Genomic DNA, 21,121 nt, shown 5'->3' with positions numbered 1-21,121 from the left:
GTCGGGCTGGTTGTATACCTGAGAAACAAAAAAGGTAATTTAATTTATAGTCGAGGCTCTTCAAACAAAAGTGTAAATGCACATGCTGAAAACTGTATATAATACCTCCAGGTTCAAATACTACTGAAAAACTATATCAGGTAAGGTACTGAATTTGAATAATAATGTGTATTTGACTGAGCATCTGCCTTCGCTAGAAGATGGCTGACATGGGTAGAATAAAGAAGTTCATGTTATTATTTCTGCAGAGCAGAGTTGTCTTACATTACCACATACTCCCCATGCCGGAGATCATTGGAGTGGGCCACAGAATAGAAAAATATCTATCCAGTGTTCAGTGAACCATCAGAAGTGGAGATGTACATACCACAATCTAATTGCATCACATAGTCACCAACAGAATCAAGGAAAAACAGAGGTACCAGACACAGAGTACTAGGACTGCCATCTCTTAATCCCTGGTGAATCAGAGCTGTTTCCAGAATGATATACTGGCTAGAGGCAAAATGCTTATACCTATACAACTTTTTCATTAAGCATCTAGAGTGCGGATGGCTCTGTATCAGAAGTCTGCAGAAGACAACTCCAGATCCTGCAACATCAGCAAAAATAAATGTGACTGTAATGTAAATGCAGAAAGTATTGGAACATACCATACTACTATTAAATCCTTTTGAGAGAGGCCAAGCCCCCCCCCCAACTCCACTCCTCCCTCTTAGATATACTAACTCTGAGATTGTTGCACCTCAAAGTAGAGACAATTCTTCAGGGTTCTTTAACCTCATACTTAATATATATTTCCTTATTCAAATATATACTCCTGCTATTCCAGTGATTATTTATTCATTTGTCTGAATTTGTTAACCAGGGTAGAGCACTGATCAGAAATGGCCAACTTCAGTCTCAACAGGAGCCCTACAAGGGATGGTTATTCCAAAGAGAATGGATGCATTTGCAAGTGTGGTCTTGTAGGATCTTGACTGTAAATGGTATCCAGAGCATTTTAGTATAGAGACATGTTTGAGAGATGCATCTGGCCAGCTCTTATCCTTACAGTGCCTTCCTCCTACTTGTTCCAGCCATCCTTAAACATTTACCAACAAAAACTGGCTAATGCTGAATAAACATACGCACAATGATAAAAGGCTTTTCAAGTAAAACAAAAGGAAGTGTGACTACAAGTAAAACAGAGCCAACTTTTACTGTCACACCAGGGTAAAAAAACTCATGGGGCCTGTGAAATTGATACAAGTCAGGCAGTAAGAGTTGATGAAAGAACAAAGAAGGGAGATGGGACTATGCATATGAAAAGAGATACAGTTAAACCGTTAAACATAATTTAAAGAGAGTGTTTCATAGAGAGGATAGTGGAGCCACAGAATGCATTCCCTGGGGCAGTAGCAGAATACAGATCAATAACTCTTGAGAAAAATTTCACCATCTGTGACATGCAATTCACTGATAAGATGGTGAAATGGTTCTCAAGACTTATTTATCTGTATTCTGCTACTGCCCCAGGGAATGCATTTTGTGGCTCCACTATCCTCTCTATGAAACACTCTTTCTTTAAATCCGGTTTAACTGTATCTCTTTTCATATGCATAGTCCCATCTCCCTTCTTTGTTGTTTCATCAGCTCTCACTGCCTGACTTGTATCAATTTCACAGGCCCCATTCTCTTCTATATCCCTGTATATTTATATATTAAACTTTTCAAACTTTCCTTGTATCTCAGTTTAAGGATTTACAATATCATTTTAGCAACTCTCTGTTGCATGCATTCTATTAGCCTAATGGATCTTTTTCTGCAAGATTGCCAGATTCGGCCACAATACTCTGTATGCTGCATTACCTGTGCTGTGTTCAGCTATACAGATACATGTCCCATTAAACTTCACCACTGTCCTTACAAAGTATACTGCATGGATTGTCTTGGTTGTTATTCTTATTCTCAGATCTTTTCTTCTGTCTTTCCAAAGATCTTACTTTCAAGTGTATAGGTTTCCTTAGATTCCTACTGCTGAGATGTATACCCTTGTACTTTATGTATTAAATCCCAGCTGCCAGCTATCTGCTCACATGACGTACTGCACATGGTCCTTCAAGAGATTGACCTTTCATAGATTTCATAGCTATATCAAGGCCATTTAGATTTATGACCATTTCACTGTGCCAGTACTCTCACTCAGGCTTCACCTTTTCTGCCATTCCCATCACATTATTTATTTATTTATTTATTTTACATTTGTTTACCGGGATGGACTGACTGGACATGGGTCCTTTTTCTGCGGAGGCCCTGGGAGAAAAGCTCCACACTGGCATTTACACAGACAATACTCAATGATTAATACATTATAGAATAACAATATAACATAACAGTACAATCTTGACTTGACAGCGATTCCTTGGCATATGTAGTACATTATTCAGCAATCACTTGGTTTGCAGCATACATGGAAATGACGTAATGAGAAGTACATACAGTAATCTATTGATGACAAAAGATCCTAACGAACAGGCATAACATTGTAAGATGGCATGTACAAGTTCTGTCTTCAGTTTATACACAATGATAAATACACATGATACAGTGCTGACAAAAATTCTACTGATTAGTATGTGGCATGACAGTTATATGATGTAACTAATATCTATTTCTTTCAACAGGTATTGCACTTCAGCATCTGCCAATTAGTAAACGGGTGGAGTAAAACAGCTACATAAAATTGTAGGAGATGTGAGTAGTATAGTAGGATGGAATTGAGGGGGGTTGGCAGATATATAGGTAAGGTAATAGATTGAGAGAGGAGGGGTGCTAGCATTAACCTGGGCTGTTGCAGTTGCAGAGCCAAGAGTTCATCAAATGGGTTTTTAGGGACTTTTTACATTCATTTTGGAGGACATGGCTGTGATGGGGGGGGCATTGTACTGCTTGGCTATTATGTTAGAATAGAGGGATGAGGGATCACATAAGACTTGCTGTCATCAGATTCATCTTGATGTTCATTCCTAGTGTTATACCTGACATAAATATACACATTAGGACCATTTCTGAGTCATCTGCCATTGTACCAGTTACCTTCTTTTATAGGTAATTATTTCATAAATGCCACTCTACCTTTCCAGTCAGTCAGACAATTTCTGTGCACTTCACCAGTTTGGGTTCTGGCCCTGTTCCCTTTAATTTCCACATTAGCATGAAAGTATGTAGGATATAAAAGGCCTCATAAAAGTCTAGATAAAGTTCATCTACATGGCTCCCCTAATTTGCATGAGCAGTGTCCTAGTCATGAAACTAAATTAAGCTTAACTTGTCAAACCTCGCATGAAATTATGTTATTGCCCATTTGGAATAATTAGCATTCAGGAACTCCATTAACCTGCACAGGAATATCTAATCTGTTACCATCACCGAGACAAATGTGAAACTAAAGCATCTGTTATTTCCTGGTTGCTTCCTAGAACTCAAATTTTTGCATGGAAACCACTTTTGCCATTCATTTTTATTGTCCTACTTTGGCTTCTGAGAAAAGGCTGTTGAGTTGTGCCAGTGGTCCACCAAATATGACTGACAGCTGTTTCTTCATTAACGGGGAAGCTTGTCTGCAGTCAATGCCTTGTCTCCCTGAAGTCCCATGAGTTCCTTTATTACTTCCACCAAGGTTATGCCACATTGTGTTCTATTTACCACCATCCATGCTCACATTTCTTTTCAGTAAAGTCACATTGTTTCACATTGCTTCTCTCTAAATACAGAAAGGAATAATTGAATCAGTATTCACAAATGACAATGAGCATTCTTGTATGGTCTCTTGTTTTTCAGCAACCTACAGCCAAAATTCCTATTCCTGCATTCCTCAGCATACGTATGAGTTCTTTCTTAAATTCCTTTTCATCAGTAATTAGTCTAGAGGCACAGATTAGTTGTCAGTGAGAACATTTTCTTTTAATACAAAATGATAGTTACTTGAAAAATGCAGATAACTGTTTATAAAAGTTTCCTTCCTATAGATTCTATTTCAAAATTGCTAATAAACATTTATAGTCAAGTCCGAAAATGTATCTCTTTTCCCATGTCACTTGTACAATTCACAAAGGGAGTAAATTCATTTATTTGTCCAATAACCATTTCACATTATTGGCCATTACCTGCCATAGCAAAAATATATCACCCACAATCCTCTTATAATAAATGGCTTTGTGGTGTAAGGGGACTTTAAATACATTGATCCCATTATCCCAGAACCAGGTTAACAAAAGACAGTGCTGCTGTAACCCCCATCATAGCACCCTTTTACAGCTGTCCAAATCAATTTGTTGCTTAGGGGGTTTATCTTTGTGCCTAGTTATAGAGTGAATTACACCAGGACATTAATTAATTTAAAACTTTTTGCCAAAAGGTTAAATTTGAGTTACATGTTTTAACAACTCTGCAACAAACGTTTCACATCTGATTTTTCCAGTAACCATCATTTTTTATTGCAAGAAATACTATTCATATGCAATTAATTCATGCTTGGAGATTAATTACTGATGAAGATGAATTTGAGAAAGAACTCATTTTTATTTCTAACCTGTTTTTGGATAGACACTGTGACAAGAATTTGTTACATTTATTTGTGAAGAGATTAAGGCTAAAAGGGTGATCACTTACCCCAAAATTTTGGTGAAAGGGATAAAAGAGCTAGTAAATAATATTACCCATACTTCAACTACTCATAGTCGTAGGGGAATTAATAAAGAAAGCTTTTTGTTTAGAAATGACTGTGAACAGTTGCTGTATAAGAAAATGTGTAAAGAATAGCTGAAATAGTTTAAGGTGCAACTCAGGACTAATTTCTATAATTAGTAATTTCCCCAGCTTTGTATATAAGAGGGGAACAAATCTGAAAAAAAATAATACAGACAGATAACACCAAGATTCCCCTACATATACAGAGAAGGAAAAGTCACTTAAAAGTCTGGTTAATGCAGTATGTGCAGCTACATTTATGAAAGCCTGTATATATATATATATATATATATATATATATATATATATATATTTAGAACATCTAAATAAAACTATTCTTATACTACACCACTATCACTGCAATTAAGTCAGTGTTGATTATGTGACTATCTGGTCTAGATGTTCCTATTTTTATACAGAAATAAACACTCAGAAGCTATCAGATGGAACAACTGAGCATGATTATGGTATAAAGAAAAATTATACAAACAATACTGCATATAAACACACAAAATTGAATTAATGTATTACATTTCTTTTTAGTGTGTTTGAGCATGAACCAATGTACTTGGGGGGGTGGGGGGGACTTTAAAAGTAGGATAAATACCAGGGAAGCCAAGTGTCAGATTAGGTTGCAAAGATACAGGTCCCCTACAGGTTCCCTAGACTTAACACCCAAAGTTTTTGAGGACTAGAAGACTATAGAGAAAATAACTGGTTAGATATTTTACATTTTTGATATAGATCTATATCAAAACATTTTATATTTCTGATATTTATACAGGTTTAAATGTTTTTAATGTGAACACTTATTTGGTCATGTAATCTAATACCATGTTGTTCATGTAATTTGTGTCAAGTTACGTCATGTAATTATGCAACTGTATTTATTTCAGCTGATGGTTGGTTTAAGCCACTCATTCTGTTAACAGCAATGATAATATAACATCACACATTAATGTGTGACTTTCAAAGTTACAGGGGACTGTCTTGTGCATGAAGACTTGCTTGCATCCTCATTTGCATACATAACTTGAGGAAGCGTATATGCCTTCTTTTAGAAATGCCTATGTAATTGAAAATGTCGCTTTGGGTAATACCTTACCTTAAGCATATTATCTGTCTATCTGCCTATTTTTCTGTCTATTTATGTATCTATCTGTAGATATAATTGTGTTAGGCACATGTGAGCAACATTGTTAAAATTTGGAAATTTAAACATGTAACACATTTTTATATGTGTTTATATGTTTCCTTTATAACTGGCTTCACAGAATAACTTTAAGAAAAACTTAAAGACTACCTGAGCATAGTCCACAACATTCATTGTTCCCTCATCTATAAAAACAAATGCACACTCTTTTGGATTGGATCTACACAAACTTTGATAGGCGCTTACAAAATAAAGTGGCATAGACAATGTGGAAGAATGCCTTAGTAATTAAAGTGCCTTTGAGCCTGCAGAGGTTATAGATTAAAAACTGGCTAGAAGAATACGTGGACATACTAAGACGATACTGTTTCAGAAAAGTTAGTAGCTCCATAGTACAGTTTGTCATATAAATTGTCTGGAAAAAGCTTAGTGGATAAGTTCTGAAGGAAGCTAAGATAGGTAGGCCAAAGAGAGTCCTGTTTTAGTGAACAAGCAAGTAGATGGGTTCTGGTACCTTTCCACAAGCACATGCATTAATGTAATGCATTTGTCAGTTCTGTTCGTACTAGGGCATCACTATCACTATATAATATTAATTTTCTAGTCAGTATAAAACTAGTGTGTTTGCTAGTTTTACACTGACTAGGGAATCACTATTATGTACTTAAAAAAGGGGTTTAACATATCAATATGTATGTATGGAATTAGGTGACAGTGATGTTGAACTCTATCACATATTGTCACAAAGATCAAATTTCCATGTTATAGAATTTTTTGCCTATGGATAACGGCCAAAAAAAATCAGTGTTACTACTTGACAAAGACTGGCATCTATCTGGCTGGTGCTAAACCACAATCTGCAATTCAGAAAAAGACTCCAAATATAACCCTTATGAATAATTAATTACGCACCTCAATGATCACTTCTAAACTACAAGGTTGCATTGGTGCTGCTGAGGCTGTTTTATTCATAATTTGTCCCAGCAACCAGATTTTTAGTGATGTCAGGGGGTGAATAGCTACCTTGGAATTCATCACTTTAGCATATAGCCAGGTAATGGATTTTTTTGTTGTTGCTTAGAAAAGCCCCAAACACACACACACACACACAAATGCATATGTATATGTATACTGTTTTATATATGATAAGTACTACAAGTAGAGATGTATAGGACAGCTAGACCAATATCCCTGATAAACCTCTGTCACACTATGCGCATAAAAATCATTGTTGTTTGATGGAAGTCATGGCATGTTATGCTGAGCCACAGAAAGGCCATAACTGTAGTTAAGCATCCCTTTTCTTATTTTGTGATTCTTTACTTTTTTCTTGCTACGATGTTAAGAAAAACAGGCTTCAGTAAGTCGCAAGTTGTTTGTGATTACCTCCTATATTTTTATGAATCACAGTTACTATCTTTCTTTACATTTAGCTTCAAATACATATTGCAGGTAACAAAAAGGTTTTCTGAGTCTTACATTAATATGGCTATATTTAACAGGGTCCCAGCAGCAAAATCTAGAGGAATGCAACATCATTGGATGTCCAAAGCCATGTTTCTTGTGTAAAATGGTGGAAAATGTATAATAAAACTTTTAGACTAGTATGGATTATGTACTTAGATATATATGATAATGCATTTCATATGTTTATTTCTGGTTGTTTTTCCTACCAGAATATGTATAAATTTATTCAAATTTTGTTACAGTATTTTATCCTGTGGCCTGCCATGCCAGTATAAAATTCATGCCAAAAAGTTTACATTCTAATAAATTCTGATATCTAGCTCTGCTGTTTGTTCTTCAGTTTAGTGTGGTTGGTATCATGCTGATCTGTCTATTCTTAAACCAAATATGGGAAGTAGATCTGACTATTCTTAAATCAAATATAGGAAGTATTGGACCCTAGTCTATACCCTACAGAATGTGAAGTGTTTGTTATGACTGGTACTGTGTTTTTCCCCTTACTTTGAACAATGTGACATGTTGTTAATATGACCTTAAAATACATTTCAGCCTTGATCCTTAAATACATAATACATTGTATTAAGGTTTTGGGAGTCAGTTATTAAGGAATAACCAATGACATAAAATAAGACTGTGCTTGTCCCACCTATGATTTTAAATCTGGAGAGCAGTGACTGATATATTTCTGCAAGACTGAGGTCAGAAATAACCATTAGGTCATCAAGGTAGGTAATATATTAAATTATTCAGCAATGAGTTTCTCTCAGAGATGAAGATATTGCTAGAGTGCAAACTGTATGCTAGGTATAACGTAGTGATGGAGACAGTAGAGTACGTAGCTTTTAATGTGCTGATCGAGGTGCATATTAGAATAGAGAAGAAGCGGGGTAAATACATTTTTGCATTTCACACTACTGCCTACATTGAGCACACTGAGCACAGAACTCATGGACACTGGGACACATACAGTTTTTAGAATGCATAACAGTATACACTTGGGCCACCATTGCTGCCCATCATTTACTAATACTGTTTTTATGATGGATAACAATAGTGGAGGCAAGGTGGGTAAAGGCATGTTAGCACACTTGCTCTATTTCTTAAAATTCATATATCATTCAGAAGAATTTCCTGTCCATACAGACATAACTACTGTGGACTTCAAAGAGGTCGCTAGAAAGCACAGTACTGTAGTCTTACAGGTGGGTGACATTGGACCCTACAAGGAATGAGACAACCTTGGGGGTGGTAGTCAGTAGAGTAGATCTGGTGGTGGAGGGAAGGAGGCATGGTCCCTTTCTAGTGCAGTTTGAAGAAGGAACAGAAAATAAATCCTCAGAACACAGCTATACTTTGTAGAATTATTATTTTTTTTGTCTCAGGAACAGATAGTCATACTGGTAAAGGAATTAGAACAATACAGTGGATGGGGCTTGTACTACTGCAGAGGGGTTTTAGACACACAGTATGCAGAGTAGCTCTCAGGGGCACTTCCAACATGTTGCATGGGTAAATCTGCAACATGAGAATCAAGCAGTGACTGAGCAACTGATGCAGGAATAAGAAATCTGGCTTCAGTGGGAACTGGAGCCTACTTATAGGAATAAAACCTTATATTAACACGATGGTCAACATCTGCCCAAGATCATAACTAGGAAATTAAGTTATATAGTTTACATGCCTCACAGTCAAATGTGAACCAAGCTAAATGCATTAAAACGTGAGTCTTCTTCATCCCTCCCCTCTACCTCTCACTCACAAGCAAGTATTGAAGTATAGCAGCTGATAAGAATATCACATTAAAGAGACAAAATGGTAGGAGTAGGAGAAAAATAAGTAAGGCAATAAACATTGAAGGTAGAGTACCAGACTGCCAGAACTGGTGACTTTGATGAGAGGGAAGTGCATTTATATTGTAGTAGTTAGAGAAATATAGTACACATTTAAGTACAACCTGTTTGTCAACATACCAGTGTGTACAATCCACAGATATGACAAGGAAGGAAGAAAAGCTGGAAGATATGTTTTTGAAAGGGAAAGAGAAAAGATCAGAGTTGCACACCAAAACAGAGAGCAGCGGGTATTCTGTGAGGTACCCCGTAGATTGTGACATCATAGTTTACACACAGGTTGTACACTTATCCACATTTCAAGGGATATAAAAGAGACACATGATACTCAGAAAGAGAAATATAACCCATTAACTGGCTTACCCCCACTGCAGTGCCATCCAAAAGCAGGCACATTCGAAGTTCCAAACAGGGATGAGGCCATTTTAGGCCTTATACTCATAATGGAGATGGAGAAAAAAATCTGACGTTTGAAGGTGGGTACTCATTAGGAAATAAATGAAGACCATCACCAGGCAGTTCATAAGCGATGTAGGATATGTAAGTTCATGTTCCCTCCTCAACCTGGGAGGATGGGATATAGGCACAGAATAAGGAAAATATCTATATTAATAGTAAGATTTTGCTAACCTTCCCTTCCTTGATTCTCATTCTTGTAAGGGGGAATGATTAGGTCAACATGCAACTGGGCAGAAAAGGCATCCGGGATGATTCCACTGGGGTGAGTTCAGACAGGGAACGAAGGCAACATATATGTGCTGTAGAAATGTCTTGTTAGGTGAACCAAACTGACTTTTACCATTTTTTTAACCTAAGTACAAGACCAGAATGAGTGGACATGTCATTCTTGGATATCAAACACAATGCCACATAAAATGTTAATAAACAATTTATAAGGCATTAGATTGTGTACTAGTGATGTCCTGGGTAAAACACTAGTTGGCAGTGTAAAACAGAACGAGTTCTTGAGTTCCAAAGATAAACAAACTGGTGGACTACTGCTGAATTCAATACTGGATCCTTTCTTTTATGATGATATGTGCTACCACACAGGATTGTTTGGAAGGATTTGCAACATTGCTCACATAGGTTCATAGGTTCATAGGTTTATACTAGGCTATCTGCCCTAAGGCATTTATAAGCCTAGCCCAAATTATTGTGGCTTACGCCACCCCTTATATGAAAAAATACTGTGCCCATTAGTTTGTTGTGCCTCTGTCCAGCAGTGACCCAGAGATGATTCCCGGGGTAAACCTACGATCTCCCATCCACAGGTCTAGATTTCTCTTGAACAGAGTCAGCGAGGTGCTCTGCCTCACATGGACCGGGATTTTATTCCACAGCATAGGGAGTCTCTGAGTGATAAATCTATCCCTCCAGCACGTCCTATTTATATCCGTGCTAAGGTTTAAGTCGCTTGCTCTAGTGGTTTTGGTGGATTTGGATTTTTGAGGTGGAGCATGTCCATTAATTCCGGGTTGGACATGGCCTTGTATGTCAGGCACATGTCACCTCTGAGCAGGCGGTATGCGACTGAATAGAGCTGGAGTTTCTTCAATCTGGCAGCATATGACAGATTTTGGAGTCCCTTTATCCTTTTGGTGAGGAACTTTTGGGGTCTCTCCAATTGCTGCAGATGTCGGGTGAGATACATCCCGAATGGGGCATTGTACTCGATCATTGGTCTGATAAGTGAAGAGTACAGGGGAACAATGACCTCACTAGATCTGGATGTGAATCCCTTCATGATCAGGTGGGCAATGTAGAAGGTCTTTCTAACCACTTTAGCAATGTGAGTGTCAAAAGAAAGGCCACTGTCAACCTGGGTCCCCAGGTCCCTGATAACCTCTTCTGTGCTTAGTGGATTGCCACCTATATGGTAGCTTGGGGTTACCTTGTTTTTCCCGAAGGGTATGACTATACATTTTTGGCGTTTAACTTCAGGCCATGGCTCTGGCACCAGCTATCTGTTTCCGTGAGTCCCTTCTGAAGGATATCCGTGTCCGATGCACTTTCCACTATGGCGCCCAGTTTGCAGTCATCTGCAAACTTTGTCAGCCAAAGTCCTCCCATGTTGGCCTGTACTTCTGAGAAGTAGATGCCAAACAATAGGGGCCAAGGACCGAGCCCTGTGGGACACCACTTGTGACCGGCTTGGAGTCTGACACAGCGCCAGCAACTCTAACCCTGTGGGTTCTGTCCTTAAGCCAGTTTGCAACCCATCTTGTGACATATGGGTTTACATTTAAGCTGGTAAGTTTTTCTACAATACCGAGTGGGGTATTGTGTCGAAGCCTTTGCAAGGTCAAGGTAGGCTGTATGGACTGCCTTTCCCTCATCAATGGCCTTGGTGACTATTTCAAGAAGTCGACCAAGTTCAAAAGGCATGATCTTCCCTTGACAAAGCCAAACTGGGTCGGGTCCAATGTCTGCAAGTCCCCTATATCTTTGTTTATGAGCTCCATTATGATCCTCTCCATAGCTTTGCAGACTAGACTTGTTAAGCTTATGGGCGGTAATTACCAGGGTCCGTGGGCGCCACCTTTGTGGAGTGGGACCACAGTTGCCGTCACGCCACTCCTTGGGCACGTATCCTGTGGTAAGGCTGAGATTAAACAGCTGCCTTATGTGCGGGTTTAATTCCTCATTTAGCTCGTGTAGCACACAGCCGGGGACACCATCCGGTCCCATTGATGCTGTGTTTTTAGCTTTAGAGAGCAGCTATCACCTGCACATTTGAGATGTCCGGGAGGCTACACTCGTCTGGCATAGTTATCTCTCCTTTAGGGGAGAGGGGGTGAAGTTTGCACTGAACCTGTCTGCCAGTATGTTGGCAATGTCTGTGGGTTCAGTGATTTTTGTATCATTTTGGACTAATTCTGAGCATATCTGTGAGTTTCCACCCAGGTTCCTAACATAGCTGAAAAAGGCCTTATGATTGTCCTTTGAATCCATGGCAATTTTTCTCTCAAAATTGGCCTTAGTTGATTTTATGAGTGCTCGTATTTTTTACTAATAATGATCAGGGTGACTTCCCTTTTATGGATTTTGTTCTATCATGTAATAGCTTTCTCCTCTTATTGTAAAGTTTGTTAATGGCTGGGGTCCACCAGACTGGACGTTTGCCCTTTGTGGAAAGAGTCTTGGTTTTATTTGGGATTGCCTGATCCATGCAGTCCTGGAGGTGTTCATAGAAGGCATTTGTAAGGGCTTCCGCAGCTTGGGTTGTGGTTTCCTCTGACTCAGGGGCCTTGAAGGATACCACACCAGTCTTGAGTAGTGTGAAGTTTGCTTTAGAGAAGTTCTTCACTATGGTCTTTTTGTTTGGGGTGGGCGGGATGTGGATTTCCAGTGAGATTAGTTTATGATCAGATCTCACCAATGAGGGATATACTTCGGTGTGGAGCATTTTGTCCCCATGTTTGTGACAATGAGATCTAGTATATTTTCTCCTCTCGTGGGAACAGTGACTAGCTGTTCCATGGCATTTGAATTTATGAACTCCAGGAACCATTGGGCTAGAAAGTTAGGGCTTGAGTAATGTTCCCAGTCTATATTCGGGTAGTTGAAGTCACCCAATATGATGGTGTTTGGAGATACATTTATACCCTCCAGTGTCTTCAGGAAGGCTGTGTGGGGTTCCTGAGTTTGAGAGGGTGGCCTGTAGCATGCTACAATTTGTAGAGCAGTTTTGCCTATTGTTAGTTGCACCTGGATGGTTTCGAAGCTTCATGCATTGCCACCAACCTGGAGGTGTGAGTATCCTTTATGAATATGGATACACCCCTCCTTTTGTGGAGTGGTCTGGGTTTTGGGGCGGGCATGATATGAGGTAAAACCTAATAGTGCCGGGGTGCTCTCAGGAGCCTTGAACCAGGTTTCAGTTACAGCACAGACATCGATGTTCTCCATACTGAGAAGGGCCTCGAGTGCGTGCATTTTGAGATTTAGACTTCTGGCATTGAGCAGCATTACCCTCAATTTCTTCCCATTTTTGTTTTCTAGGGTGGTAGGTTTAGAATTTGAGCCTTGCCTAAAAAAGGCACTATGGGGGTATGAGGCGAGCATAGAAATGCTAAAAAAGAACTGACTATTTTAAGGGAATAGTAAGAAATATTGCAGACTGGATTCAGTATAAAGCAGTGCAGAGTAAGGTACTGGGGAAACAAAATCCATAAAAGCATTACATAGCTGGAGGGAGAAAAGTAGCAACAAATGTAGAATGAGATCTGGTGCTGGTCATATATCAACTAACTGTAAGCAAGCAATAATGGAAATCAGTAGGGAGGTGGCAGTATATTGGACATAACCAGTAGAAAATGGAGTACAGGAAGAAGACAAGAAGAGAGAAGATCAATAAAAACAGTGTGCAATCTGCATAATGAAGCCATCTGAACAATTAAAGAAGAGTTAAGGTTACAGCTGCATTCCTCTAGACCTCCTTTGATTCATCTCCTGTCACACTGTATGACTGAACAAGTCAGTTATATGGTCTGAAGCTCCCAAATCATCCAGAAAAACTGGCATTTCTTAAAATAAAATTAATAAATTAACTTTGTTTGTGTGTGTGTGTGTGTGTGTGTGTGTGTGTGTGTGTGTGTGTGTGTGTGTGTGTGTGTGTGTGTGTGTGAACAGGATGGCAAAAGACAAAGCCATTAATAGGACTACAGGTTATACCTAGAAATATAGGACCATATAGTTTGAAATATTCTAGCATGTCTCTCAGAAAAGTATGTTATGACTCTCGGGGGGAAAAGAATGCACTTCGTTCATAATCCCAGATATAAAGACATGAGCTCAGCATTATCTTTATGTAATGTATTTTACTGGATGTGAATCTAAATTTAGGGCTAGGAAAGAATCATAAATCCAATGACAAAAAAAAAAAACTATTTGAGGGAAATATATATGGTTTCAACTTCTGATATCATAACAATTCAGTAGGCATGTTCTGGATATATACTATATTTCTCATCCCAAAAATAAGTTGTATATCCTATTTACTTCAATGGAAATGTATATAATGCAACATGTTAACATGCAGTAATGAAATACCTGTGAAAACTAACATTCATTACCTTTGTATGAAATGTCATATGTTGGCCCCCCTTTGAGTTTCTTTAAAATTCCAGCAAATGACAATAGGATACTCAAGTATGAAAGCTATTGTGTCTCTCAATTCTTGGAGTTTGGGCCATGCAGTCTCTTAAATAAACAAATTCTTATCTGACTCAATTTACTAAATGTATATATATATATATATATATATATATATATATATATATATATATATATATATATGATTTTTACTTTTGATGTAATGACAACTCAGTAATGATATAGTCTAGACATGTTGTATTACTTTCCCTGAGCAGAAGCCATATGGCCTGCTCTAACGGAAACTGCATATTATGCACCTTGTGAAATTGTGTATGTCTGTGTCTAAGAGACCATATTTCAAATCTTTTTGAGATTTTTTGGTAAAACTTTAAAGGAAATGTTTTTGGAAACTTGAGCAAACAATTCTACCACTGACTATCTTTTTACCCTTATGTATTTGACTGCCAATTATAGGTTCATAGGTGTGTACTAGGCTAATGGCCCTGGAGCCTTTACAAGCCTAGCCCATAGGATTACCTTGGCATCATGCCACCCGACCATAGCTCCCAGTGCCTCTGTCGAGTAAAGCCACTGGAGTGATCCCCGGGGTGAATTTTCTATTTCCCATCCACTCATCAAGATTTCTTTTGAAGAGGGACAGTGAGGTGCTCTGCTTGACATATATGGGAAGTCTGTTCCATAGCATGGGCAGTCTCTGGGTTAAGAACCTGTCTCTCCAGCATGTTCTGTTGATTGTGGTGATGAGGTTGAGGTCTCTGGAGAGTGTGGTGTGGAGGGATTGTGATTTCTTTAGATGTAGCATTTCTAACAAAGCTGGGTCAGACATGGCTTTGTAAGTCAAGCAGAGATCACCTCTAAGTAGGCGATACAAGACAGAGAATAGTTGGAGTTTTTTGAGTCTGTCCATATAGGACAAGTGTTTAAGGCATAGGATCGTCTTTGTGAGGTACTTTTGCGGCCGCTTCAGTTGTTGCAGGTGTCTAGTGAGGTACATGCCAAATAGGGCATTGTACTCAATGATTGGCCTAATGAGGGAAGAGTAGAGGGGGACAATGACCTCTTTATTCCTGGATGCAAAACCCTTAGTAATGAGATGTGCCACATAGAAGGACTTTCTGACCACAGTGGCAATGTGGTGGTCAAAAGAGAGGTTACTGTCAACCTGTGTTCCCAGATCTCTTATAATGCCTTCAGTGGACTACCATCAATGTGGTAATTCAAGGGAACTGGGTTTTTCCCAGAGGGGATGATGACACATTTTTTGGCATTGAGCTTAAGCCCATGGTTCTGACACCAGTCGTTGGTCTCAGTGAGGCCTTCCTGTAGGGGAGTTAATAATGGCTCCCAACTTGCAATCATCTGTGAACTTTGTCAGCCAGAGTCCCTTCGTCTTGGCCTGGACTTCTGAGAAGTAGATACTAAACAGGAGAGGACCCAGGACAGATCCCTGTGGAACTCCACTTGTAACTGGTCAGCAGTCTGACTTGGAGTCAGCTACTTTCACACTGTAGTTTCTATCTGTGAGCCAGTTTGCAACCCACCTAGTGATATAGGGGTTGATGCCAAGCTTAGTGAGTTTTTCTAGGATTCCTGAGTGGGGAATGGTATCAAAGGCTTGGGTCAGATCAAGGTAGGCTGTATGAACCACCTTGCCTTCATCTACAGCTCTGCTGACTGACTCAAAGAAGTCGACCAAGTTGAGCAGGCATGATCTACCCTTCACAAAACCAAACTGTGTGGGATCCAGAGTTTGGAATTTCCCTATATCCTTGTTTAATAGGTCCATGATAATGTGTTCCATAGCTTTGCATATCAGACTTGTCAGGCTAATGGGGCAATAGTTCCCAGGGTATGTAGTTGCTCCTCTTTTGTGGAGAGGGATGATTGTAGAAGTGCACCATTCAGTAGGGACAAGGCCTGAGGTGAGGCTGTGATTGAACAGAACACACAGGTGAGGTGCTAGTTCACTCTGCAGTTCATGTAGAACACAGCCAGGGATATTGTCAGGTCCCATAGAAGCTGTAGTTTTGGCCTTGGACAGTGCTGTTTTAAACTATGCAGAAGTAATACTGGGTCTCTGGCAATCTAATGGTATTATGATTCTACCTTTGAGGGGTAGAGAGGGGTAAAGTTGGCACTGAATTTGTCAGCCAGTATATTGGAAATATCTTTTGGTTCGGTATAGGTGGTAACATTGTGCAGTAGTTCAGAGCAAATCTGGGTATTGCCATGGATATTCTTTACATAACTATAGAAGGCCTTTTGGTTGTCTTTACTATCTGCTGTAATTCTGTTTTCATAGCTAGCTTTAGAGTATTTGATGAGGGATCTCAACTTTTTGTTGAGGCTGATAAGGGAGTTTTTCCAATCTTGGGACTTCACCTTATTCCGCATCAGTTTCCTCCTTCTGTTGTAGAGTTTTTTATGGCAGGGGACCAGCAGATTGGCTTCCTTTTTTGGAGGAGAGTGCCTTGGTTCTATTGGGTATGTCAAGATCCATGCATTTGTGTGTGTTCGTACAGTGCATTGGTGTATTACTTGGCAGCCATGCAACTATTCTATGGGTGCCATGAAGTTAGCCACCTCTGTTTTTAGGAGCCCAGAGTTAGCTTTGTAGAAGTTTTTCATGGTTGTTACATTTGTAGGGGTGGGTGGGAGGGATGTGGCTTTCCAAGGTGATTAGTTTGTGGTCGGATCTAACCAGGGAGGAGCTGACTATTGGTGTAGAGCAATGGTCACCCACATTAGTAATGACCAGGTCAATGATGTTCCTACCTCTAGTGGGGGTAAGAACGATCTGGTCCAGGGTATTGGAATTAATGAATTCCAGGAAACGTTGGGTAAGTGTATTGGTACATGAGTAGTTTTCCCAGTTAATGGAGGGGTAGTTGAAGTCACCTAGTATGAGAGTGTTAGGTTGGACCCTAATATTCTCCAGAGTGCTTAGGAACGTGGAGTGTAAATCTTGGGACATGGTTGGGGACCTATAACAGGCTATGACCTGAATCGCTGTCTTACCCAATGTTAGATGCTCCTGAAGTATCTCTGATGCATTATGTTGGTCTACCAGTCTGGAGGTGTGTGCATTTTTTATGAATATGGAAACACCACTGCCTTTGGAGCTTCGGTCCAAGTTCAGGGGTCGAAAGGTGTGGAATGAATTATAGCCTGGTAGTGCAAGGGTGCTTTGTGCTGCCTTGAACCAGGTCTCTGTTACAGCACAAATGCCAGTGTTCTCCATTTTAAGGAGTGCTTCAAGCGAGTGCATTTTGAGATTTAGACTTCTAGTGTTGAGCAGCATGAACCTCAGACTGCATTTGCTTGTAGCTGTTACGGTTGTAAGTTGGTCTTTGGAATACCGCCTAAAAAAGGCACTATAGGGGTGTCAAGAGCCTTGGTAAGTATCCAGAAGCCCTAGGGTGACAGATGCAGGTCATCTCTGGCAAAGCATTAGGGTCTGCCAGTCATGTCATCCCAGACAGACAGATACTGGAGCCCCTTAGAATGACACCAGAAACTTAGCCGGTTGTTGAAATCAATCATTTTCTGCTTGTACTGTGGTATCATTCTGGGTGGTGGTAGGATGTTGCTCAGTGCTAGGGTCATACCCGCCTGGGCTACATAATCCAAGAGCTCCTCCATGTCTCTTTTCATGTAGTCCAGGGAGGTATTTCTCAAGTCATTGACACCCACATGTACAATGACAGTCATATTTGTACCTGTTGTTGAGGGACCTGAGTGTGTGCATTATGTGGCAGATCCTGGCACCTAACAGGCAGCTGACTTACTTTCTCCTTATTCAACCTAGTGAGTGGGACATCAGTGTGCCTCACTATTGAGTCACCTTTGACTAGTGTGCTGGGCATGCTATTTTGCCTTATGGGCTTTGGTTGAATGGCACACTGTTTAGGAGAGTTATGTGTCTCCTGATTACTTTTGTGTTGAGGTGGTCGAATGTGTTTCTGCCTTGGAGGTCTCTGCAGTTTGGGTAGATTTTTATTGAGAGCCTCGGCAAAGGTGGGTGAGTGGTTTGTGTTTTTATGTGAAGGCAGTGCTAGTGTGTGTTCTGGAGGGCTCTGTGTTCCATGTGGTGTGGTGCAAGTGTTGACCTTCTCCTGTTGACCAGCTATTCTGGTCTTGGCTGGAGAGTGTGTGGCTTCCAATTTGGATATATAAGTGCATCACTCACAAGTCTGAGTGTTGGGAGGTAAGAGGAGAGTGTTGTCAGTGTACATGAGGCAGTTGCTACATTGCCTCAGGCTGCCCAAGTTCACCAGGTTAATAGGAAAAAGCAGAGGGAACTGTCCTTTCAACATGCCTGTTGGGGTAGGCATTAATAATAAGTACTGAAACTGTTTCCTTGTAGAATGTTTAGTGCTGGTAACATTTTTGTGTGCTACAATAATTGCTACAAGAAGTCTGGTATGGTAAAGTGCTAGACTAATAATCTAGTAAACGTGCAGGAGAGGAGAGCACTAGCAGGTCTAAGAGAAAAATTGAAGAGCAGACTTTAGCACCTCTCAGAAGCTTACAAACAGTCCTGCATACAGAAAATCTGTATCTGGACTAGACTATTTACAGGAAAGGTGGGAAACAAGCGCAAATGTGGGCTTTTAAACCAGAAAGTTGAAAGAGATGGAAAAACTGCACAAACAGCCAATAAACTACAAATTCTGGGCCAGAAACCACTCCTCTTGTGGTAGATAGGCTACCTAGTACTTACCACTCCCACTGATAAGCTCAAAGGCTTCCCTCCAACACAGAAAGGCTTGGGGGACTCAGAAGCTTACATACAGTCCTGGATACAGCAAATCTGTATCTGGACCTAGACTAGTTACAGGAAAGGCGGGAAAAGCACAAACGCGGGCTTTTAGACCAGAAAGCCGCTCAATATATAACATATTTGCCTTTGATGCCATGAAGATCATAAGGTTCTAGATTGTTCTTCCAGACTAAGGGCTTAGATATGTTTTCCTGTGCTTACACTGTAGCACAGTATAAGGAGGTGATGTACTTCTGGGTTGCTGTCCTTTAGATGAGATGTTAAATCAAGGTCCCATTTTCCAAGATGGGTTGATGGCAAGTCTGGTGAATGGGAAGGATGCAAATAGTGTTTTTTTTAAGTATTTTACATATATGAATATATTAAATTATTCATAAAACATTCTCTCCCACTTCATTTCTCTGCACATAATATTGAATGCCTCTCAAATTTTCTATATTATTTCTTGTTATGCACTGCATCTTAATATCTTCCCTTCTAAGCATTCCAAACCCAAGCTAATGCTTCATTGTCATACTTCTTATTTGGTCTTTTCTTTTCTTTTCATCATAATAGCCATTGTGGGATTTTGAAAATGGTTTACCAACAATACAACAATGCTGTTTTTTTTTTTGGATTACCTTTTATTGAAAACTAAATATGAAGAACAGTAAGCTGAAAAACCTAAACAGAACAAAAAAATCTTTTTGCAGGAGCGGTAAGCCCCCTGCACTGCTGATGGGGGGAGCAAGCCCCCACACTCACAAAATTATATATACTAACTCTGCACCTCAATGAAGAGAAGGGAAAAAAGCCCCCCAAAGTGCACTTGTCAGTTTGAACAATACAATACATTGCAGTAAAACTCACTGATATATTACATTTTCATACGTAAGCCACTCAACCACTAGTGCAGTGACCACCTGTAACTATGCCTTTGAAAGCACTAAACCCAGAAGTCACCACTCACACATTGCTCTATTCAAGGTTGCAAAGCAAATTTTAGAAAAATATATATTTTTCACCATCAGAAAAATGTCCATGAAAAATTCTCTCTACTGTTTGTGTAAAGATTTCAAGTAAGCAGCCATCTCCTGAACCAGCTAAGCTGAATTTGTTGTGGGCTCAGAATGAACCTGTTTCCCACCCCCACGCTCATGGTTATGCACGTTTTCTAGAGCTTTTCAGTCTAGGTCATTGAAGACATCCTTAGTTCTGGAAAACCTCTCTGAATGCATGAGTACCTATCTCTAACTGAGGTACAATGACAGTATGTACTTGAATTCCAGTCCTCCAATATACAGGGCAATCAGTCTTCCCCTTGCGAGTCTAGTTAATTTGTCATAACTTAGAAAACTACTATAAGAATAAATAATTTACTTTGTCACATAATGCCTTATTAACCTAACATAAAGAAAATTTTCTTCTAATATGTAGCATAACCCAACTACTCTTAAAGAACCAATATTATTTATATATTACTTGCATTACACAAGACACCCCATGCGCTAGAAGTTTTACTGCTATCCGTGGAGTTCACTAGGCAAATAGGAAATTAACGTAGATTGCCAGGCATTTATTCTGTATCATACCCCAATCCCCTCAACACACACACACACACACACACACACACACACACACACACATATATACAAACACACACACACACACACACACACACACACACACACACACACACACACACACACACACACACACACACACGCACACGCACACACACTGCACACACACACACACACACACACACGCACACACACTGCACACATTTTAGAGTTGTCAGTCCACCTATGACATGTCTTTATAATGTGGGAGGAAACATGAGCAAACAGAGAAAAACAATATGAACACAGGAAGGACATGCAGACTTCATAGGATCATATGAGATTACTAGGCTATCGACCCAAAGGTCATTTTAAGCCTAGCCATTTTAACCCAATGTAATACCATAGAAGTGCTAGTCAATACCCAAGACCACATTTAGTGATGACTGCCCATGTCCAGTAGTGATGTGGGCAC

The 21,121-nt window shown here is 39.7% G+C and overlaps 1 protein-coding gene across 1 annotated transcript in view; it reads left to right on the top strand.

Moving 5' to 3' along the window:
• The window catches only part of LOC122811475 (H-2 class II histocompatibility antigen, E-S beta chain-like), a 511,045-nt gene that overhangs the window by 459,045 nt on the left and 30,879 nt on the right, over positions 1 to 21,121 (top strand). The window contains exon 4 of the mRNA XM_044083338.1: positions 1 to 34. This exon is cut by the window's left edge and continues 80 nt beyond it. Within this exon, the coding sequence (XP_043939273.1) occupies positions 1 to 34 (34 nt within the window). The remainder of the gene's footprint in view (positions 35 to 21,121) is intronic.

This window comes from Protopterus annectens, chromosome 9.part0, assembly GCF_019279795.1.
Source record: "Protopterus annectens isolate FY-2018-M chromosome 9.part0, PAN1.0, whole genome shotgun sequence".
Lineage (NCBI taxonomy): Eukaryota > Metazoa > Chordata > Ceratodontiformes > Protopteridae > Protopterus > Protopterus annectens.
The sequence above is the reverse complement of the archived record's forward strand: the minus strand, read 5'-3'. Positions and strand labels throughout refer to the sequence as shown.